Source organism: Rhinolophus sinicus, linkage group LG10 (genome assembly GCF_036562045.2).
Source record: "Rhinolophus sinicus isolate RSC01 linkage group LG10, ASM3656204v1, whole genome shotgun sequence".
NCBI lineage: Eukaryota > Metazoa > Chordata > Mammalia > Chiroptera > Rhinolophidae > Rhinolophus > Rhinolophus sinicus.
The window spans coordinates 35336246-35361083 of record NC_133759.1 but is presented as its reverse complement, the minus strand read 5'-3'; the positions used below and the strand labels follow the sequence as shown (position 1 = coordinate 35361083).

The window sequence follows — 24838 nt, the reverse complement described above, 5'->3', positions numbered from 1 at the left end:
TTTTATTTCTTTGTAAAAATGAATCCAATTCCTATGGAAATGAAAGCTTCACTTCATAAACTTGTTTTATGTGCCTACCCTGGAGATGCTGAGTTTGAGAACTTTAGATTCTTAACAATCTCTTTGAACATTCTTCTCCATTTAATATTGTGATCTTTTAAAGTCTTAACCAAGTAAGCTATAGAGTAGTCCCAATAATTCCATGAATAAGTTTTAAAAAATGCATGCATGCACATACACGCATTGCCTGTTTTGTGATCTAATTTACAAGCTATATACAGGTTTAATTGAGCAGTCAAAAAATAGTAAAATATATCTGAAATGGCAATTTTAATATGCCATCAAAAATTCTACATTTTAATATTAGAAAAATTAAGCTAATTCCTTAGTATCTTATATTTATATACAGTGAAGGCAGTTCTCCAAATTTGTAAATTTCAGTTATGAAGAACCCTCATATTTTTCATTTGTTCCCACTCTGAAAGCCACCCAAATAAACAAAACTTTCTCTTAAACCAGTCTGATAGCTATGCAGATATACCTTCAAGATAATACTTGAGTCTTTTCCATTTGTCATATACTTTCACCTTTTCCTACCAAAAATAATTCAACTTCTCTTTACTTTTTCCACTGCAGATTGGTTTATTTTTATGACACATGAAAGTATTGTTTTATTCAGTTATTCAGCCTCTCATCTGATAGGCCCATTGTGATGTTTATATCTAAATTACCACACTCTATATCCTATCCCAATTTCCTTACCCTCTTCTCCCTCTCCCCCCCCCCCTGCCATGAACAGCAAACATTTATTTCCTAGTTTTGGAGGCTGGGAAGTCTAAGATCGTGGAGCCAGCATAGTTGGGAATGGGCTTTTTTTCTGGTTCAAAGCTGGTGTCTTTACACGGTGTCCTCACCTGGTGGAAGGAGCAAGGAATCTCTCTGGATCCCTTTGAAGGTCACTAATGCCATTCATGAAGGCTCCACCCTCATGACTTAAGCACCTTCCAAAGGCCCCAACTCCTCATACCATCACTTTGAGGGTTAGGATTTCAAAATAGGAATTTTAGGGGGATACAAACATTCAGACCATAGCAGTTCCTCAAAGAGTATGTTAACAGTTGGTGCAAAAAAAATGGAGACACAGATTTTTTTAAGCCTTTCTGTCCTGTAGCTCCCACTTTCAAAGGGCTGACAGTGCCCTACCCATATGCTCACCATTCATGAAGGACATCACCTTGGCATAGTGGCCATATTCTTGGACATTACAGAACAGGCATGTCTTCAATTCTTCAAAGACACAACTATGCAGGCTATATGTGCCTTGGGCATGACAACAGAATTTCACTGGTTTGTTACCTTTGAGAGATTTTAGGAAAGTCTACAGCATGATCCAAGATGGGTCTTGAAGTGGGTTGGGTTGTCCTGTAAGTTGGGTGTGGCCATGTCTCAGGGAATCACCAATGTGGGGCTAATAGTGTTATGTTATCTAGGTTGAAGAAGTCTAAGATGGTACCTGCCTGTATTTGCATGCTGGGTGCGGGGTGGTCTCAACAAGGGAAAATGGCTTCTCCTGCACTACTGTCTGAGAGAAAGCTGCCCCTCCTGCTCTTGCCCTGAAGCCAGACAATTCATTTCCTCCCTGTATGTCCCTGAGGCCTTTCAAGCTGCTGCCTCAGCGCTGGGTCTCATAGTGAGTGAGTCTGCCTAGAACTCCACCATCTCACTCAGCCACAAACTCCACTAGTTTTCATAGCCAGAAGTTATGGGGACTTCTCTTCTGGCATTGGAACCCTGGGCTGAGGAGCCTGGTGTGGGGCTAGGACCCCTCACTCTTCAGGGGGGACCTCCACAGCCATGATATCCCCTCCGCTTTTAAATGTCACACATGGGTATAGGACCAGTTTGTTTCATATCTCCACCCCTCCTACCATTCTCCATGTGGTTTCCTATGTATGTCCTTTGTTATAAGACTTCTGTTCAGCTAGACCTCAGGTGATTCCCAAGGATGGTTGAGAATCTTCTAAGCAAATTAAAATTTTCAAGTTATTTCCTTGCTATATTTTACAAGTTTTGTCACTAAGTGGTATTTTTATAAATTTAAAGTTTATTTCATCTTAATACTATTGGGCTATTGAGTACTGTTTCTAGGTAGTAGGCTTTAATAAGCAGAAAAGAATGCAAAAAGTCATCATGGTTTAAAGTGTGAATTTTTATAATTATTGATGGAACATTTGGTTAAATGTAATTTCTTGACTATGAAATGAATACTTAAGAAAATAGAACTCTATTTAAAATTACATACTCCAGTATCTATCATGTCAGATAAAATAGTTTATATTTTTCATAAGTATTTAAACATTGGTCATCAGTAAAAAGCTTCCTTTTACACATTTTATATATCATTTAACCGTATGAAATTGTTCAGATCTAACCTTTTTTTGACCTATAAAAACATCAGTTACATATTTGTATTGAAATAAATCAGTAACCTGATCTTTGATATATTTTTAACACTGAAATAATTTATATAGTGAAGGAAAAAAGACTAAAACTCATATCCATATAAATTTGTGATGCGCTTCTTTGCTACTTATTCCAGGCTTTTTAGCAGACATGACCCACAAGCAGAAGAAGCATTAGCAAAGAGGAGGGGAAGGAACAGTCCGAATGGGAACCTCATTAGGATGCTGGTTCTTTTCTTTCTTGAAAGTGAGGTAAATTTTTAACATAGCTCTTTATTTTGTTTTTTTTTGTATTAAATTACTTATTAAATAAAATTGTCACTTAGTTCATTGTAATTAATTATTTTCAATCAAATAATAAGCCTGTTTCGTACAAAATTGCTCCGATGGATTGCCAGATTATGGAATCAGTACTGTTTTGTGGGAATATATATGCGGGTGTGGATCAACATTGAATATAAGCTAGCAAGTTTTAAACTTTTACAGTATTGCAATTCTGCATACTTTTTTTAGTGTTTTTTGTTGTTGTTTTTAAATGTTTGCCTGTAGCTTTGAAGTTATATTACTTAGACAGTTTGTAAAAGTTGTCAGGTCTTAAAACCATAAGTTCTTTCTGGTTTAAAAATTATATTATTTAGAGAAAGAAAAATAGGAGTTTAAATGTTTTGGTTAATACTTGTACAAGCTCCATAGCAATATTTCCATGTCAGTTTTATCACTTAATCTTATAATTAACATAGTCACAATATATTATCTGTCAGAATCTGTTTGTATAAGTGAGCTTTGTTTTGCCCACTAAAATGCTCTTTGCTATTATAACTGTATTTTCTATTTCCGTGTTTCCCCGAAAATAAGATCTAGCTGGACAATCAGCTCTAAGGCGTCTTTTGGAGCAAAAATTAATAGGAGACCCGGTGTTATATTATATTATATTATACCTGGTCTTACAGTAAAATAAGACCGGGTCTCCTATTAATTTTTGCTCCAAAAGACCATTAGAGCTCATTGTCTGGCTAGGTCTTATTTTCGGGGACACACGATACTAGTATGGCATTGGGGAATGGTGAGCTAAACCTTAAGAGCCCCTGAATGAATAAACTGCTTGGCTTAGAAATGAATGGGAATTGAGTTTCAAAGAAAGTGGAGAAAATCTAGGAATTTAGGACTTAAAATTTTACTTAGAAAAAAGTCTTTGTGGTTTGTGTTGAAAGGTCTTGGAAGAAGAGAAACTTAAAAGATTCAAAACTTCTCACATTTTAAAGTTCCGGAGAAGCTCTATAGGAGTGAGGAACAGAGAGACAAACGGCACCTATGAAAATTAAAATTAGGGAGAAGCAAGAACTGAGTGGAATGAGTGGGGTTAGGGCAAAATGGAGCATAAACGAGTGGAGTTACTAATATTTTTAAGCAAATTCAGAATGAATAGAGAAAGAATAAAGTCAGAAACAAAACCAGTTGGAGAGTTACATTTGAGTAAAGTACGCGAGTTTAAGAACAGTGTTTTAAATACGTGTACAGATTATGAGGGGATCTTGTTAACATATCAGTTCTGATTGACTAGCTGTGGGCTGGGACCTGAGTTGCTGCATTTCTAACAGAATTCTAGATGATGTTTATGCTTCTGGTCCAGGAACGATACCACAGTTTGCGTAGTAAGGGTATATATATATTTTATTTATTTTATATATTTTAAAGCAAGTGTGAATATATTATGGCATACACCACAAAATGCTTGTGAATGTTTAAAAATAAAACATTAAATACTTAGTAAATACTACACTTGTGATAGACCATTTCAAATTATACCTTTAGCCTCTTTAAGGTTTTAGAGGAATGGCATTAAAAGTATTATGCAACAATCAAGTTCTATATGAAAATTTGACTTTAATAGCAACAAGCATTTCAAAAATTAATAGAGATGAGACATGCAAATATTATTTAAACTATTTGCTGAAAACTTTAAGGAATATGATGATCTAGGCTATTATTAATTGACAGAAAATATTTTAGTTAGATCTCTGAAAGCCCAAATACTTTTCTTTTTGATATATTAAAAGACATAAGTACAATACTTAGTTTTATACAGTTTCATCTTTTATTTAGAGTAGTAATTTTTAATGTATTATTGCTCTATTTTCAGATGGTATTACTGTATTCCTGTGTTTAGTGCTATTTACTAAAGTGTTACAAGAACATTACAATATATTTCCCAGTTCTCCTCTATGGCATTCTTGTCAGTTGCAATAGCAACTGCAAATCATATTTAAGGATGCTAGTTGATTCATGGTAATATTGTCCTTTGTTATGGTCTCCTGTGTTTCATAAGAAACATTTTATTAAAATCTCTCTTCTTATCCTGTTACTCTAGTGTACACCCAGAAATGAGTGCTTATTAAAGTTATATTCTTAAAGTATGATGGAATTCTGATTGTATTCTACTCTGAATTCCTCTTTGTTTTACTGTAACACATGTTAATTAGTAATATTTTAGTAATAGATTCATAAAAAGGTGAATTGAAATCGTAAGTAGGATAAATTGAAATCATAAGTAGAAATCATAAAGTAGGATGAGTCCAGTTTATAGATGAATTACCAAGCAGTTAATTAGGATTGACTGAACTAGTTATCATACTTTCTTTATTTTACTGGGATGTTAAATAGTAACCTTTTGTAATAGAATTCTAAAATGTTGAATTGAAAGAGGTTTACAGCCCATGGAGTAGTCTCCCTCATTTATATATAAATTACATTTGAAATCGTGGAGATTAGAGATTAAAAGTTGTTAATTTTCTTTTTGTACCAAAAAGTGACATTTTTAAGCAATCACAACCTTTATAACAGTCATTGGTTTTAGGTGACAAAATACCTGGTATATTTTAGATGCATGCCAAATGGTACAATAAATGATACTTGAATGTTATGACTACAGATTTCCCTATAAGTAGTATGAACATAGGATTTACTGTACAAACTGTGATGTTTTGCAGAGTGACAAAGATGCTATTAATAATTATTCCAAACCAGTAAGCATAACCCAGAACATTTCTGGATAATCTAGAAGTAGGGTCACCTTCCTTCTAGGCATATGATGATGAGCCTAATTATGATAGCCATTTAAGACAGAAAATTAACAGACATATTGATATATCCAATAAATCTCCCCAGAATGTTCTTTCCTAGTGCATGAATAACTTTTTTTCTTGTTATTGTTTATACGTTCTTCAAGATTCACAATGACTGGGTTTTTTCAGCAGAGAAGAAAACCCAGTATAGGAGTTATTATTTTAGGTTTAATAATTTGGGGTGATTATTTGCATTATAAATTATATTTTATAAAAGACTTCACTCCTTCAGTGTATTTAACTATTTGACAGAAAGTTAGCAGGCAGAGAAAATTTGAGGTAAAATATTATGAGTAACCTTGAAGCCAATTAAAGATGAATGACAATGCACCAGAAAATTGGAATCAAAGTCATCAGGAATATGACATTAGTTTGTCTTATATGCAAGCTTAGAGGAAATACTATAAATTATACTTAGATAAAATTTCATTTATAGCACTTAAATATAATTTTATTTATAATTTTAATTTATGTTATATAGTTTATAAATAAATTTCAATATAATTTTTTAATTATCCATTTTGCTATAGTGACTCATTATCTGTTAATGAGTTAGTTACCGGGTTTGTTCATCTAATTCCTAAAGATTACAAAGAATGCTTGCAGATAACTTATTTTCATGCTAGTTTTACAAAATTATACCATAAACTATTTTTGGAAAATTCATTTTTAGGGTTCTAGGTCCTTTTTAATCCTGGGGCTTTTATAGCCATTGAGAATCATGCCTCAAGGCTTTCCTTCTTACAGCTTTATCTTTTACTACCAATAGAATGTCCTCCGTATAAAGTATCAGAAAGGTGATCATAACCTTTTACTCTTACTGGCTATGTTAAAAATTTTTTCTCCAACCTTGGTATACTTGTAGAGATGTGAGACTAGCCAGCTATGTGGCCATCACAGATGCCCCCAAACAGAGACTGTGTCATAAACATATGTCAATCCAGTTCTTGACTGACCATGTTATACTGATTGTTGTTACTCATATTGGTGAATTTGAAAGTCTTAATCAGAATAGGGGACAACACATTTTCATGTCCTTCTGATGTATGCATTGAGTTTGAAACTACTAGTTACTGATGTTAACAGGATACATTCTACTAAGCTACCACCTTACAATCAGAAAGATGAGGAAATGGTCAAAGAACTTAGCATCTATATTGAAAATATTCGCTATTGAACCAGAAAAAAAAAATGCTTGAACAGTGACAACATTCCCTAGCTAAATTTTAATATGCTTTGGTTAAAGGCATAAAAAAGTCATCCTTAGAAATGTCAATGCTAATATAATTATACTACATAAAGCCCTGAATTGTGCCAGTAACTCATCCAGCTGAAAACCTCATGCTAAATAACTTAAAATGAAAGATTACCAGTTCACCAGAACAGTAAGGATTTTGTGGAAGCTATAAAGTGATTGACTATGAATTCCATTATAGTTAAGCAACTCATATCTGCATATGAGGCAAAGATGGGGGAAATTTTTTGAGATTTTCTGGTACAAATCTGAAATACACCAAAGATCAGAGTAGCAAAGCCTGGTGCTATAGATTGTAATTAAGTAGCTGCCTTTTAGCTGAGCTTATTCCTCACTTAGAAGTGCTGATCAAGGCATTTGGGATGTGGACAAAGGTTTGAGAAGCAAAATAGTAAATGAATGCCCCAAATAATTTATCGCCACCAGGAGGTACAAGGAATTTCTGTATTCAAAAGACAAATTGCATACCTATACATTAGAGGGAAAGCCTGCCTAATGATAGAGTCCCTCTTTACACTTTCCTGCACAACCAAGAAGCCAGCACCTTGCAGTCAGACTCAAGAATTCTAGCAGGGTGTCTAGCTGCTAGTATTCTTGAGTCTAGACTAATTAACATATATGAATTGGCAACCAAGAATCACTGAAACTTGGAAAAAGTCAATACCATGAAGAAGAAGCACAAACCCAACATACTAATGAAAAATTTTGATTAAAATCCCCAGGTACAGGAAGAAGATATTATGAAAGAGGGGAAGAGTGTTGTTAGAAATTAAAAAATATGATTTCCAAAATTTAGGTGTGAGGCAGATCATTAAATGGCCTGAATGGACACAGCCAAAGATTGGCTATAGATGAATCAAGGGATTTTTCCAGAAAGTAGTGCAAAAGAAGAAAGAAATGAAAAGTATGAGAGAGAAATTAAAGAAACAGAGTACAGATTAAGCAGTTCTATCATATTATCTCATAGGAAATCTATAAAGAGAACAGAGAGAATGGAAGGGAGGTGCAAAGGGCATGCAGGAAGAATGTTTACTATCCATGTGCAAAATATTACAGGAGGATGTTTTTTAACAAAATGAAAAATTGATACAATAAAAGGAAAACAGTGAAAATAAGAAACATTAGTGAGGAAATAAATCTGAAAAAAACAGAACTGGGCTTTAAAAATGTGGCTGTGAAACTTAAGGTAAATTTCTAACAATTCTTCAAATGTAGGAGTATAATGTTCAAATTAAAGAAAGAAGTAAATAAATGTGCCAAGGTTCTTGGTAATGGAAGAATATGTTAGAAATTAAAATAAAAGGAACCACAGATAAAATAAGAAAATGTCATCAGTAGAGCACAGGGCATCAGGTGCCAGGAATATTTCCAGTATCAGTAATCCAAATGTAAATGGATTAACATGCTATATTAAAAAGCATGTTGTCATTTAGGGTTGAAGAAATGAAGTGTTGTTTACAAAAACACCTTAATCAGAATAACACAGGAGCTTTACAAATAAACACCAGGAATTAAACAAACTGGATAAAGGCTGGATATGATTAACACATTATTGCAAAAAGCTGAGGGGACAGTATCGTGTAATATAAACCAGAACTAAGAACAAAGAGGAGACATTCTAGAAAGTATAATCCAACAAAAATATAATTGTGAAACGTTTTATACCTATTCTACAAACACACTGTAATGTACACAGAGTTAGGCATAAAAGCCAGTTTATTTAGCATAAGTTTTTGTTTTTCATAAAATATACATAATTAAATTTACCGTTTTACGAATTTTTAACTGTTCATATGTATTCAGCCATGTTCGTGGCTATTTAGCCATTACTGCCATCAATTTTCAGAACTTTTTCAAAATCTTCCTAAACTGAAACTCTGTACCCATTAAATAATAACTCCATTTCAGCTTGGGTTTTAATAGCAACAATTTTGAAACGTTTTTCTAGTTTCTGCTGCTAATTTTCATTTTTGACACCAAGTTGTGCACCACTTATGCCTGTAACTGTTGGAATAATGTTATTGATGGTCTGGAATAGTTTCGTAGGATATGTGAATTTGGAGTTTGAAGATGTCTTGCAGCAAACCTTCGTCCATGTTCTTTCCAAGCACAGATTCTAATTGGTGTTTTCTACTCTGGCTTTGGCAAAAATCCTTGAGAGACTGTAGTATGTATATGTGTTTGGGTGCGGTTTTCATGAGGCATTTCAGGAGTCGGAATGTGAGATTTGAAATGCATTAGAAATGAAGTATAGAATTATGAAGGTCAAATGAGACAGCTTTAAGTTGGTCATCAAAATGCACATTGAAATTAAGAATAATGATAGAATTAGAAGTGAGGAAGAAAACCAACTCACATGCCAAATGTGCCAAGATATCAGTAGACAACCAGTAGGTAAGAAAGATCTACATTTTGGGGCCATTACTCATGATGAGAAAACTAAATACAAACACATATAGCTGAAATAAGAGTTACATGGAACAGTACTTACCTTTCTATGTGCTATACACTCTTTTCTCCTTCCATTTTTTGAAACCTTGGTCTCAATGCATTAAATTAGTTTATAAGTTGCAACAAATGAATGGGTTGCAATCTATAGTTTGGAAAACACCTATTTAGAAAGTGGTTTAGCTGAATGTAATGCGCCTCAAAGATGGAAGAACTTTTATACAAGGGTGGAGAAGTTAAATGTAAGTAGCAGAAACAAGAACAGTGCCAACACCTTCTCTACTTACCTACCCTGAAGAGCTTTATTGGAGTAATCTTCGTGTTTTAATGACTAACAAGTGGTAAAGAGTTTGATGAGGAACCTGGTGTTTATCTAGTGTGGGAACATGTCAAGAAAATTGTCAAGAGTAATGAACAACAAAACGTGGGGGTGGGGTGGGATGGGGAATGCGTTGAGTTAAATGGAAATGAAAGCAGAAGAGAGGAGAGATGGAGTAACTTACACTTTGCCCTTGTCCAAGATGACAGGCATGTAAAGTAAGTAGGGCTGGTACCAAAGTTTCAAATGGAATTCTGGGAGAAAGTAATTGATTTCCTTAAAAAAAAAAAAAAAGACAATTACAAAGAGACTATTCAAGAATAGTGAAATATGAACTAGATCCAGTTTATAATTTTTGGAATTCTGTTAATTAGTTATACTCTCACTTTTCTCATCTATAAAGGATGTCATTGGACTAGGAAATCTTTAACCTTATACTGTAAAAAAAATTTTTATCGAGTCTATGTAGTGCATCCCATTATTGACAGTGGACTACAAATATGTATATAATTCTCTAAGTGGCTCTTGGAAACATTGTGACCAAGCCATTTTAATTATGAAGAAGATGGCTTGGGTTTTTGTTGTTGTTTTAGTACAGTTGACATTCATTATTATATTAGTTTCAGGTGTACAGCATAGCAGTTAGACATTTACATAACTTACAAAATGATCCCCCTGATAAGTCTAGTACCTACCTGGCACCATGCATAGTTATTACAGTATATAGTCATTACTATATTCCCTAAGAAAATGATTTATTAACTCAAAGTATTATTAGTAGTTTCTTCATTAAATGTTCTTCACTCACACTTGGTTTGTGATTTTAGTTGCATGAACATGCAGCCTACTTGGTGGACAGTTTGTGGGAGAGCTCTCAAGAACTGTTGAAAGACTGGGAATGTATGACAGAGTTGCTATTAGAAGAACCTGTTCAAGGAGAGGAAGGTACAGTATTTTGACAAGTTGATTTACATATTGTTTTGGGTTCCCATTAATAATAATAATATTCTGTGTAGATCACTTCTTAAAAATGAATATATGCAAGCACTCTGTGTGTCTTTTGCAGAGAACAATTTATTTCCTGTAACAAGAGTATATCAACAGCTTATAACATCTTTGTAGATTAAGACTGCTACCAACCTGCAAAAAGTTTTTTAAACTCTATGTGTATCATGTAATATTCAAAACAGTTTTCATTGTGCTGATTTGACATACATAATGTAAAAAAAAAGTGGATTCAGAATCTTATTACAATATTTATATGTGAACTTGGAAAAGCCTTTGACACAAAAGGATTTACTTAGACCACAACCATCCCCTTTCATTATATATTCTTAAATATTAAAATCAGAAAGTAAAAATAAAGTCATTTTTCAGTGGTACCTTGGTTTACGAATGTTTCCATTGACGAACATTTTAGTTTACGAACGCCGTAAATTTTATAGATCTATGGTATCATTAGATAGTAAAGTTCATGCTACATTTGCAGTTTTAAGGGTTGATTTTAAAGGTTTGGAACGGATTAATCCATTTTACATTACTTTCTATGGGGAAACCTTACCTCGGTTTTCAAATGTTTCAGAACTCGAATGGTCTTCCGGAATGGATTATGTTTAAAAACTGAGGTACTACTGTACCTGGTTATTCAAGAAACATGGAAAAACAATTTATATATGTTAATTTCTGAAGTATGTGTCTTATTCATATTGCATAATAACATGAACAGCAAAGTCGATACTCGTATGTACACTTAATAAAGCATTTTTATTCTAAACACTTATATGAATATTAGCTCCTTAAAACTAGAAATGCTTTTTCTGATATAGGGCCTGTTTTTCACACTAGCCCACAGTAGTGCTTTAAAGAACTACTATTTCATTGACTTCATGCAACAGTCCTGTAATGTAGATGAAATTTGATGGAAATGAGGCTTGTAGTAAACATAGACTTCAAAATCCAAACAAATAGACGCAGATTTTTAACTCTATCCTTTGTAACAACTAAGGGCCTCATTTTTTCTGATCCTTGTCTTCCTTGTCTTTATAACATAGCGATTATTTTCCTTATATACCTATGTTGTGGGAATTAAATGAGATATTATACTATTGATTCCCTATTCTGCTTCCCCTACTGTTCTGTGTTCAGTCCTCTGGGACATAAGGGCAGAATGAGCCATCTCCTGCTGTAGACTACCAAAACAGGTCACCAGGAAGAGTGACCATCCCCCAGTGTTCTTTCAAATAGGGATGCTAACTGGTATTATCTACTCTGTCTTTGACAAAATTAACTTAATCAACTGGTATGCATTGTACCCAGATACATCCCAGTAAACTGGCCCAAATTGCCTTTCTCAAACTAAAAATATTTGCCTCATAATCTTATTCTTTATCTGTAACACAAATCCTCCCAAACTTTTTCTAGATTTTCTTTCAAGGTGGACGTTATTATATTTGGCTCCACCTCTGATTATTATTTATTTTATTTGCCTGGTTTTTCTTTTTTCTCCATACCTCTGGTAAGAAGATGGTCCTATTATTACTAAGTTGATAGGGCCTTCTGCTCACAAGGTCAGAATCTCTTAATGTACTCCCGATTCCTTTCACTTTTGTGATCACAGAAATAGAATATACATTCTATATTTTCTCTTTTTTATTTTACTTATATGTTCCTGCTAAGTTCACAGACACATGCATTCTATTCCCAACTAATCTATTTTCTGTAATAAAATCAATTCCCCTTCTAATCACTGCTGCCCAATTAACACTTGAACTAACTGCCACGCATAGAGTTTACCAATATGTTTCATCCATTTTCCTTCCCTTGCTTGTGGCCATAGAATCAGCACATTATCAGTGGGTTAGAACTTCTCGTTTATTATGATTCCCAGCCATTTTTCTTTTTATCACCCTATGCACTATGAGGTTATTTCCATGCAGAAGGTAGGCAGGGGATATAAGTTAAGGGAAGAAGACCCAAGGTGGTATGCTTTGGTATTGTTAATGTTTTACTCTTATTTAAATAAGGTGTAAGTCAGTAAATAGTAATTACTAAGTCTTGTTAGTCGTCCAGGTGTTCTAGATGGATTTACCTCATTGAAATAACTGTGTACTATTAGGAGTTTCATTGTGGTTTAAATTTAGTTGACATTGGATTTAATTTCCAGTCAAGAGGTTAATTTGGGTTGGTTTGTCTTGGATTTATTAGTTTGATTTTAGCTAAAGAGTTATAAAATGGGGGGAAAAATTTTGAGTGAGCCACGGTTTTAGGGTATGACGGAATCTGGGAAGGCAAGGCTGAGGAAATTATGCATAACAAATGAAGAACCAATCTACATCAAGACACAGCCTTTTTCATGTGTTTGTCCAAAGGTGTGCTGTGCCACATCTAAGCTCTGGCATGAAATGGCATCCAAATCAATTTTCTGTGCTAGTATTTTGCTATATTTTAGAATTAAAAATGCTTACCAGAAGGTAAGGGGGAGGAGGGTGATAGATGAGGGTAAAGGGGATCAAATATATGGTGATGGAAGGAGAACTGACTCTGGGTGATGAACACACAAGGGGATTTATAGATGATGTAATACAGAATTGTACACCTGAAATCTATGTAACTTTACTAACAATTGTCACCCCAATAAACTTTAATTTTATAAAAATGCTACTAGTAACTTATTTTAAGACTAATCAGAAGTTAAGTTATATTTTAGGTTGGTAGATTGTGATAGTTGTTCCAGTGGATGCAAGTCTAGTTAGCAGTTGGAGATATAGGACTGTTATTTGGGAAAACAGACACATTGTCAAAGACTACCAATAGCAGTTTAAATCACCGGATCTCAGCTTCTTCACACATACACACACACACACACACACAGATTTAAAAATACCTTTAACTAGATAATCTTCTGCGGTCATTTCTAATGCTGAAATTCTGTGATCCATATGATAGGTGAAGTAAATGTGGATAAATAGAATTCTTCAAAGCAGGCATTCATTAACTTATTTATAATTTAAAAATATTTATTGACCACCTTCTATGTGCTAACTAGTCTACTAAGTACTGAGGTCAGTTCACTGTCCATAAGGAATTTACATTTTAATGGGAAAGGCAGACCAAAACCAGGTAAACAGTCAATAATTTCAAGAGTTTATAAGTGGGTGGTGATACTAATAAAGAGTGGTCCATCTTTAGATTGAATCCTGAAAAGAAGATCTCCTGAGGAGGCCACCTGTGAACCAACAATCTAAAGGATGAGGGGGCTTGCAGTGGGAAGTGTCAAAAAGGAGCCATCTAGATACAGAAAATAGCAATTGCAGAGTATCTGCAACATGATGATATTGTTATGTTCCAGGAGCTTCAGTAGCTAGAGTATAGTGAGCCAGTGGCACAAGATGAGAAAGAGGCAGAGGCCAGATGATGTAGAATCTTTGAGTTCATAAGCGGGTTTCTTTAGTTCATTCTAAGTGTAATAGGGAGCCATTAAAGGATTTTAAACAGGACAGTGATGTGATCCAATTTCCATTTTAAGAAAAATGCTTTTTGTTAACATGGTTTGGAATAAGCAGAAGATCATTTAGGTAACTGGTGCAGTGTTCTCTCTGGGAAATGATAATAAAAATATAAGAGAGAAAGGAAAGAGCCCAGAGCTGAGTTTTAAAGATTGTGGATAGGGGACAAAAACAGAAAGAGTGAGAGAGATAACAGCCCTAGCCAGCTTTAAAAAGGATAACAGATAATTGTACTCTGTTGGAGCCCAGTAAAGAGGGTATTCAAGAGAGCTATGATTAATGTTAGCATCACATTGCACAGGAGAGAAAGGACTAGATGATTTAGATCATTGGTGACTTTTAAATATTTCTTTTCCTTTTTTTCTTTTTTCAATTTATTGGGGTGACAATGGTTAGTAAAATTACATAGGTTTCAAGTGTACATTTCTATAAATCGGAATTTGAAATGCAATTTAGCAAGATCTCCAGATGATTCATTATATGTTAAAGTTCAAGAAACACTACATAGATATGCAGGTTCATCCAGTTACTTGGGCTTCCATATCATTCCAGAATGTTTCTGTAAATTCTGTTAGACTCTAGGTCTTCATATGTCTGGTGTACCCTAACCCAGGAAGGTATAGGAAATGGCCATGAAACAGGCCTGTGGCTGATTTTATACGTAGAAATGCCAGGAAATATTTGGCAATACGAATAGTAACAGTTCCTAAACTAGTGAATCTCAAAACTGGCTTCACATTAAAAATCACTTGGGGAATTGAAAAAAAAAAATTACTCATGAAAGACCTCTACCCTGAAATAATTAAATCAGGATTACTAGAGATGAGGCAAGGTTATTGGGAATTTTACAGTTATTTCCAAGAAGCTTCTAATTTTCAGCAAAGGTGAAATCTACCACATTGTAGAAAGGGTAGCAGGTCTTTAATTGAATTAAATTGAAATCTACCATATTATAGAAATTTTAGCATGGATTTTAATTGAATTAAACTAGTCTGGGCCAGTGATTTTCAAATCTTTCTGGAAGATTGTTACAGAGGGTGCCAAAAAAATGTATACACATTTTAAGAAAGAAAAAATAAAACTAATTGTAATACTCAATATATACCAATAACAAAAGATGAATCCAAGTCACATTTGACTTCTGCAATTACAAGAGGTGCTCAGAGTGGTTACCATCAGTGTCCAGACACTTCTGATTACAGCGAACTACTGCTTGAGCATAGATAACACTTAAAATGTGTATACATTTTTTTTGGCACCCTCCGTAAATAAAGATCCAGGACTCAAACAAATCCAGTATAGAGGTGCCACTCTTACCTTTAACAAGCACAAACATTTTGAGAACCTATCATCATAACCTTTGTTCTGAATAGGAAAAGTAAATTTTTCTGGATGGAACAACTTACTTCTCTGTTACATGGGTATAACCAAAGTTGGAATTTAATTGCAAGCAGGTGGAGTGGTCTGGATAGGATTTAATTAAATTATATTAACCTATGATTAAGTAATTAAAAAAAATTCTTCCTTTCGAATCTATATACCTTTTCTTTTTTTTCTTGCCTCATTGCACTGTCGAGGACTTCCTTACAATATTGACTAGGAATAATGAGTGAGGACATCCTTGGTTTGCTGAGATAAACATTTCTTTTCAGTGGTAATGAGAGAAGTCAGAGTTCAAGGTGATAAGAATAAAATCAATAATAAGGAAATGGAGATGATGTGCAAAGAGTTTGGGAGACTTAACAAAGTTGTATAGTTATCTGATAATTCATAGTGTGAACAGCTACCGATTTGTTTCAGTGATTGTATTTGGCTCTTGTCTATGGTTTAAGACTTGTTTTGCTTTCAATTTTATTTTGGTTTTGCTGTCCTGTTCCATAAAGGATTTCAATTAAATTTCAGTTCTTCTGTGTTTACCTTGTCTAAATGGATGGTTTCAAATTATAATGTAAATGACAAAATTGACGTCATTGGACACTGTGTAAAGTTGGGTTATTTTTCTACACTAATGTGAATTTTAGTGTATAGTAGGGGAATGTTTCCATACTTGCGATAACTTGTTCTCTCTCCTCGCTTTCCGTAGAACTAGATTTTCTTCCTAAATAAAAGTAAATGCATTTGGTTCATAGACAACGTTGTCATTCCTTTATCCCTATTCAAATGTGGAAAATTATGAAATCCTAGAATTATAAAAACAGAAACTTAGTTGTTTTATTGAGTAGAAAGCGTTTTCATATTAGGCATTGGATCATGGCGTATAAATGGAAAGGCTGAAGCTATTTTATGTGATTTTCCTAGGACAAACTAAAGTTGATGTATTTTTCCTAAGACAAAATATTAAAACAAAAACTTATTGAATTAGGAGATACACATATATTCCTGTACAGGATAATTTTGGTACAGAATAAAGGACAAGATGTTATATCTTTGTTTGCCTTTTCATTGCTATTGCCCAAATTTGTTTGAAAATAATCAGTGTAAACTTATAAAATTCAAAATATTAACTTCTTTTCTTTTAAATGATTCCTAGTTCTATCTCTACAATCTCCACATCTGTTGGTCTTAACGTAAATAAGTATACAGAGAAAAGGAGAAAGAGGGAAGGGGAGAGAGAGAAAGATAGAATTAAGCTATTGAAATTTGTCTCGATGTCTATCTTTAAAAATACATGGAATTGAATTCAACAAGGAAAGTACAGAACCAATGTGAAGAAAACAATAATGTTTTGTTAAATGATACAAAATAAGATCTCAAAAATGAAGAGGGTTATATCATGTTCTAGCTGAAAAGATTATATAAATGTCAGTTCTTCTCAATACAATCTATAATTTAAAAAAAAAAAAAAAAACTACTCTGAATTCCAGTGGATTTGAGAGAGTTCTGCCAGGTGAGTTGAGAGAAGGAACTAAGCAAAATAACTAAATTTAACATCGAATTTTAAGCTTATGTAAAAAAGGCAGTGTAGTATAGTGCTTTAAAGAGCACAGACCCAGGGATCAAACTACTTGGGTTTATTTCTTGACTCTACTACTATGAGTGCTTTGCAAAGTTATTTAACCTCTCTGCATGGTTTATTTTCCCCATCTATAGAGTGTGAGGATATTTTTATATTTTGAGGATAAAACAAGTTAATACATAGAAATCATTTATAACAGTGCCTTGTACATATAAAATGCTTAATAAGTAATTTGCTATTAGCATTATACAAATTAGAACAATTTAGAAAAAGGACTACATAAGGCAATCTTGTTCCACTAAATATTTGAATTAGTTGAAAAAAGTTACTTATAAAGGTATATTATAACATATAAAGCTGCTGTAATCAAAACAATCAAAACAGTATGGAATTGTAATAGAAATAGAGAAATAGATTAGTAAAACGAAATAAGAATCCAGAAGTAGATCTAAATATATACGAGAGCCTAAAACATGTTAAACAATATTTATTTAACAATGGTGGAGGCATAATTGGCTCTTCATTTGGATAAACAGGCCCATATTTCATACTATCGGCAAAAATAAATTCCAGACATTAAAAATGTAGAAGCAAGCAAGAGACAGAGAGAGGAGAGAGGGAGAGAGAAGACAATGAAGAAATTATATTTCTATACTCTCTAGGACAAGGAACCAAACATTCTCATCATTGTAGTTGGAAGAATAAATTGCAATAAATAACCTTTGTTGGTATCAAGATTTTAACCTTTGATCCGTTATTCGTTCTTTTGGCAATTTAATCTATAGAATTAAAAATATCAGTTACATAAATATGTACATTGATGTTTATTACTGCATTGTTTATAGTGACAAAAATTTGGAAACAATTTGAGTGAACATTAGTAGGAGGTTGACTAAATTGTGGAACACAAATCATGTAATAATTTTTTTAAATTAAAGTTTATTGGGGTGACAATCGTTATAAAGTTACATAGATTTTAGGTGTACAATTCTGTAATACATCATCTATTTCTCACATTATGTATTCACCACCCAGAGTCAGTTCTCTTTCCATCACCATATATTTGCCGTCATCTACCACCCCCCTCTTACCCTCTAGTAACCACTAAACTATTGTCTGTGTCTATGAGTTTTTGTTTCTTCATTTGTTTGTCTTGTTCTTTTGTTGTTTTCAGTTTTATATATCACATATCAGTGAAATCATATGGTGCTCTACTTTTTCTGTCTGACTTATTTCGCTTAGCATTATAATCTCCATCCATGTTGTCACATTAGATCCATCCATGTTGTCACAAATGGTACTATTTCATCTTTTTTATGGCCAAATAATATTCCATTGTGTATATGTACCACAACTTCTTTTCTGTTCATTTATTGAAGGACACTTTGGTTGTTTCAATGTCTTGGCCACCGTAAATAAAGCTGCAGTGAACATTGGAGCACACATGTCTTTGTGGATAAATGTTTTAAGATTTTTTGGGGTAGATACCTGGGAGAAGGATTGCTGAGTTACATGGTAATTCTACTCTTAATTTTTTGAGGAATCTCTGCACTGCCTTCCATAGTGGCTGCGCCAATCAGCATTTCCACCAACAGTGTATGAGGGATCCTTTTTGCTCCACAGCCTCTCCAACACTTGTTACTATTTGTCTTGTTGATGATAGCCATTCTAACTGGTGTGAGATGATATTTCATTGTGATTTTTATTTGTATTTCTCTGATGATTAATTATGTTCAGCATTTTTTCATACGTCTATTTGCCATTTATGTCCTATTTGGAGAAATGTCTCTTCAGGTCCTCTGGCCATTTTTCAGTTGGGTTGTTTTGTTTTTTGTTGTTGTTGAGTTGTATGAGTTCCTTATATATTTTGGATATTAGCCCCTTATCAGAGGCATAGTTTGCAAAAATCTTCTCCCATTCGGTTGGTTACCTCTTTATTTTTTCGATGGTTTCTTTTGCTGTGCAGAAGCTTTTTAGTTTGATATAGTCCCATTCATTTATTTCAGCTTTAACTTCCCTTGCCTTTGGAGTCAAATTCATAAAATGCTCTTTGAACCCAAGGTCCATAAATTTAGTACCTATGTTTTCTTCCATGCAGTTTATTGTTTCAAGTCTTATGTTTAGGCCTTTCATCCATTTTGATTTAATTTTGGTACATGGTGACAGATAGCAGTCTAGTTTCATTCTTTTGCATGTGGTCTTCCAATTCTTCCAGCACCATTTATTAAAGAAGCTGTCTTTTCTCTCTTGTATGTTTTTGGCTTCTTCGTCAAAAATTGTCTGTCCATATTTATGTAAGTTTATTTCTGGGTTCTCAATTCTATTCCATTGGTCTGTGTGTCTGCTTTTCTGCCAATACCATACTGTTTTGATTATTGTTGCCCTGTAGTACAAGCTAAAGTCAGGGAGTGTGATACCTCCCTGTTCTTTTTTCTTAGGATTGCTTTGGCTGTTTGGGGTCTTTTGTGGTTGCATACAAATGTGATGATTTTTGGTTCTATTTCTTTAAAAAATGCCATTGGGATTTTGATGGGGATTGCATTAAATCTGTGTATTTCCTTGCATAATATGGCCATTTTAACTTGGTTGATTCTTCCAGTTCATGAACATGGAATGTCTTTCCATTTCTTTGTGTCGTCTTCAATTTCTTTTAAAAATGTCTTATAGTTTCAGCATATAGGTCTTTCACATCCTTGGTTAAGTTTATTCCTAGGTATTTTATGCTTTTTGCTGCAATTGCAAAAGGAACTTTTTAAAATTTCTTTTTCTGAGATTTCATTGTTAGTGTGCAGGAATGCAATGGACTTTTAGTACGTTGATTTTGTAGCTGGCAACTTTACTGTATTTGTTTATTGTTTCCAATAGATTTTTGGTGGAGTCTTTAGGGTTTTCTATATATAGCAACATGTAATCTGCAAAGAGTGACAATTTAACTTCTTCATTCCCAATTTGGATGCCTTTTATTTATTTCTCTTGCCTGATTGCTCTGGAGAGGACTTCCAATACTATGCTGAAAAGCAGAGGTGATAGGGGACAGCCCTGTCGTGTTCCTGAACATAGAGCAAAGGGCTTCAGTTTTTTACCATTAATTATATTAGCTGAGGGTTTGTTACCTATGGCCTTTAGTCATGTTAAGGTATTTTCCTTCTATACCTATTTTATTAAGTGTTTTAATCATAAATGGATGTTGTGTCTTGTCAAATGCTTTTTGTTCATCTGCCGTGTTTCACCGAAAATAAGACCTAGCCGGACAATCAGCTCTAATGTGTCTTTCGGAGCAAAGATAATATAAGATCTGGTACTTTATTATATAAAACCCAGTCTTACAGTAAAATAAGACCGGGTCTTATATTAATTTTTGCTCCAAAAGACGCATTAAGAGCTGATTGTCCCACTGGGTCTTATTTTCAGGGAAACATTGTATTGATATAATTATATGATTTTTGACCTTTATTTTGTTTACGTGGTGTATCACATTAATGGATTTGCGGATGTTGAACCATCCTTGTGCCCCTGGGATGAACCCCACTTGGTCGTGAAGTATAATCTTTTTAATGCATTGTTGCATTCGATTTGCTCGAGTTTTGTTTAGGATTTTTGCATCTGTATTCATCAGAGATATTGGTCTGTAATTTTTTTGTGTGTGTGATCCTTATCAGGTTTTGGTATCAGGGTCGTATTGGCCTCATAAAATGAGTGAGGGAGTATTGTCTCTACTTCACTTTTTTTGAAAGTTTGAGTAGGACAGGTATTAGATCCTCTTTGAAGGTTTGGTAGAATTCACTAGTGAAGCCATCTCGTCCCGGACTTTTGCTTTTGAAAAGAAAGGTTTCAGATGACTGATTCTATTTCCTTACTTGTGATCGGTGTATGTAGATTTTCCAATTCTTTGTTATTCAGCCTAGGAAGGCTATATGTTTCTTAGAACTTGTCTATTTCTTCTGGCTTATTGAATTTGGTGCCATATTGTCCTTCATAGTATTCTTGGATGATCCTTTGTATATTGTGGCATCCATGATAACTTCCCGTCTTTCATTTCTGATTTTGTTTATTTGTATCTTTTCTCTTTCTATCTTAGTGAGTCTAACCAAGGATTTGTCAATTTTATTAATCTTTTCAAAGAACCAGCTCTTTGTTACATTAATTTTTCCATTGTCTTTTTGTTCTCTATTTCTTTTAGTTCTGCTCTGATTTTTATTATTTCCTTCCCTCTGCTGACTTTGGGTTTCATTTGTTCTTTTTCAGTTCTTTAAGGTGAAACATGAGAATCTATCTGCTATTTTTCTTATTTCTTGAGACAGACCTGTAACGATATAAATTTCTCTCTTAAAACTGCTTTTGCTATGTCCCAGAAATTTTGGTAGGATGTAGTTTCATTGTCATTTGTTTCTATGTATCTTTTGATCTCTCCTGTTTAATCTCCACATATTTGTGATTTTTCCTGCTTTCTTTTTGCAGTTGATATCCAATTTCAAGGCCTTGTGATCTGAGAATATGCTTGGTATGATTTCAGTGTTAAATTTGTTGAGGCTAGTTTTATGTCTCACTATATGGTCTATCCTTGAGAATGTTCCATGTACATAAAAAAGAATGTATAGTCTCATGTTCTAGGATGAAGTGTCTGTAAATGTCAATTATGTCCATTTCATCTAATGTGTCATTTAGAGCTGATATTTCCTTATTTATTTTCTGCTTGGATGATCTATCCATAGCTGTCAATGATGTATTTTGGTTTCCTACTATAATTGTGTTTTGGTCAATTTCTCCCTTTAGTTCTGTTAGTACTTGCTTGGTATATTTTGGTGCTCCCTGATTGGGGGCATAAATATTGATGACTGTTATGTCTTGTTGTTGTATAGTCCTCTTTATCATTATGAAATGTCCATCTTTGTCTCTTGTTACTTTTTTTGTCCTGGAGTCTGTTTCATCTGATATCAGTATGGCTACACCTGATTTTCTCTGGATGCCATTTGCTTGGCGTGTCAATTTCCACCCTTTCACTTTGAGTCTATATTTGTCCTTGTAGCTGAGATGTGTCTCTTGGAGGCAGTGTATGGTTGGGTTTAGTTTTTTGATCCATTCTGCTACTCTGTGCCTTTTTATTTGTGAGTTCAGTCCATTTACTTTTAGGGCGATTATTGATGTATGAGGATTTCAGAGGATTTCATACCATTCTATTTTTGGTTTTCTGGTAGGACTGTGTTTTCTTTGCCTTTTTGTTGCTGTCAGTTATTTCAGTGTTGCTGTCTATAATTTTTCCCTCTGTTTCTTCTTTTACTATGTTACATATTTCAGTTCTGGGTTTTTTTTAAGTCGTTACCCATTAAGTTTATGTAAAAGAAAGTTTCATATTTAGAGTATTCCATTTTCTTTAGCATGCTTACTTTCTCCATTTCCTTGTGCTGCTTCAGACCTTTTCTCTCCCCCCTTTTATGTTTTTGTTGTCACAAATTATCCCTATTTATGCTGGTCGGATAGCCTCCTTCAGTATTTCCTGTAGGGCACGTCATGTGTTAGAAAATTCCTCAGTTTCTGTATGTCTGGAAAGGTCTTTATTCCTCCTTCATATCTAAAGGATATCTTTGCTGGATATATTATTCTTGGCTCATAATTTCTCTCTTTCAATAGTTTGAATATTTGAGTCTACTCCCTTCTGGCTTGTAGAGTTTCTGCTGAAAAATCTGATGATAATCTCATGGGCTTTCCTTTGTAGGTTATTGTCTTCTTTTCCCTGCTGCTGTGAGGATTCTTCCTTTTTTGTTGATTTTTGACAGCTTCAATACAATGTGCCTTGGAGAAGGCCTGTTGGGGTTGAGGTAATTAGGTGTTCTATTTGCTTCTTGGATTCAAGGATCCAGTTCTTTCCACAAGTTTGGGAAGTTCTTTCTGTTTCCTGTCTCTTCTCCTCCTGATATGCCCATTATTCTCATATTGCTCTGTCTGATGGAGTCAGCAAGTTCTTGTAGAGTTCTTTAATTTCTTTTAACTCTCAAGTCTCTCTCATCTTCGATCTGTGTCATTTCCAGATTTCTATCTTTGATGTCACTGGTTCTTTCCTCCATCTGGTCAGCTCTATCGTCCTAAGCTGGCTATTTCATTCTTCATTTCTTTTATTGAGTTCTTATTCTCCAAACATTCTATTTGGTTCTTTTTTAAAATTTCAATCTCTTTGGTAAAATGTTCATGTTGTCCTTTGATTGTGTTTCTGAGTTCATTTAACTGCCTGTCTGTGTTTTCTTGCATCTCGTTGAGTTTTTTCAGAACTGCAATCTTGAATTCTCTGTCATTTAAGTCCCATATTTCCATGTCTTTAAGTTCATTTTCTGGAAACTTTTCACTTTCTTTCTGTGCTGCCTTTTTACGTTGGTTATTCATGACAATTAGTGAATTATTATTTCCCTTTCTAGGCATCTACAGGAGTGGGTTCAGCAACAGGTTGGTAGGAAGAGGTCTTTCCTTTGCTTCCCAGTAGGTGTTGATAGAATGCTTTATTTTCTTTCCAACTGCAGCCTTTAATTCTCTCTCATGTTGTAGTGTTATATTTTCTCTGCACTTTCTGTTTTCTGACACAGTGGGAGGATTCCCTGGAAGGTGGACTTCTCCTCTGTGAACAGGATGCCTGGGTCTCAGGGAACCGCCTCCATTGGGGGATGTGTAAAGCTTCTGAAGTTCTGAAGGTCTTCCTGCACCAGATTCAGGGACTGTGTGTTTCAGCAGCTCTGTTTATCCTTACAGGGATCTGCCCAGATAGGTCGAGGCGGGGATGGGGGTGGGTTTTGAGCGGTGGCTGTGAGCAATGGCGGTGACACCAGCACAGCCTGTCCTGCCCCCGGGGCTCCCTGTCCGGACCTAGGTGGGCTGCAAGTCTGTAGCTGTGGGGCCGCAGTTCTCAGAACTGCAAATATTCTGTTCTTTTGATCTGACACTGCTACCATTCTGTTTTTAGGACTGGGAGGATGGGTGTGGGTGAGATCTGGGAGGGTAGGTAGGAGATGGCTAGGCTCCGTGCCTAAGCCTTCTGGTCTCTCCTTGGCAGTGAGAGGGCTTAAACCTCCATTTTCACCCTTCTTCCTCAGTCTTTGCTCTGAGGTCTCTGCCGTTGGGTTCAGCCGTGTTATATGCTCATCCCTCAGGTGGGACTGTGGGCCATAAGGGGACTACCGGCAGTCCGAATTCTTCCCTCTCCCGTGACTGCGGTTGCTCTGGACTGCAGGGAGCTCGGAGCTCCGAGCTTGGTCTGCATCCAGCGCCCATGTGGCCTGCTTCTTCACACTTCCCTCTTCCCTCCTCCCCTGCTCACCCAATGTGTCCACCTTTAGATTATTTCAGTTGCACATCTCTTAGCCTTGCCTATCTGCTCTACAGGGAATCCTTTGTGGAATTATAGTTGTTCAATTTGTTGTAAATTCCAGGGGGGATTTCAAGAGGCTCACTTCACGCTGCCATTTCTATGATGTCATCATAATAATTTATAATTAAGGAAATTATTCATATGAGTATGCAGTGACTTGATGTTTAAAATCTATTGTTAATTTTTTTAAAATATGTTGAAAGATAGCATGATCTTTTTTTTAAAAAGATACCTTGTTATGTCTTTGAATACGATATAGAAGGATATAGAGCTTTGAAATGATATAGAAGGAAATACAGTAAAATTCTGGCAATGCCTAACTCAGAAGCATAGTATTAGAAGAAACCAAGTATTAGAGAAAACAAGTTTATCCTCTTTTACTTTGTATATGATATGTCTTTTCTTGTTTGACTTAACAAC

General features: G+C 34.6%; 1 protein-coding gene across 3 annotated transcripts in view; it reads left to right on the top strand.

Annotated features, from left to right (window-relative positions):
* The window catches only part of STAG1 (STAG1 cohesin complex component), a 354251-nt gene that overhangs the window by 256619 nt on the left and 72794 nt on the right, over positions 1-24838 (top strand). For all 3 annotated transcript variants that reach the window (XM_019747971.2, XM_019747962.2, XM_074312886.1), the window contains 2 exons: positions 2600-2714; positions 10434-10551. In XM_019747971.2, the coding sequence (XP_019603530.1) occupies positions 2600-2714; positions 10434-10551 (233 nt within the window). The remainder of the gene's footprint in view (positions 1-2599; positions 2715-10433; positions 10552-24838) is intronic.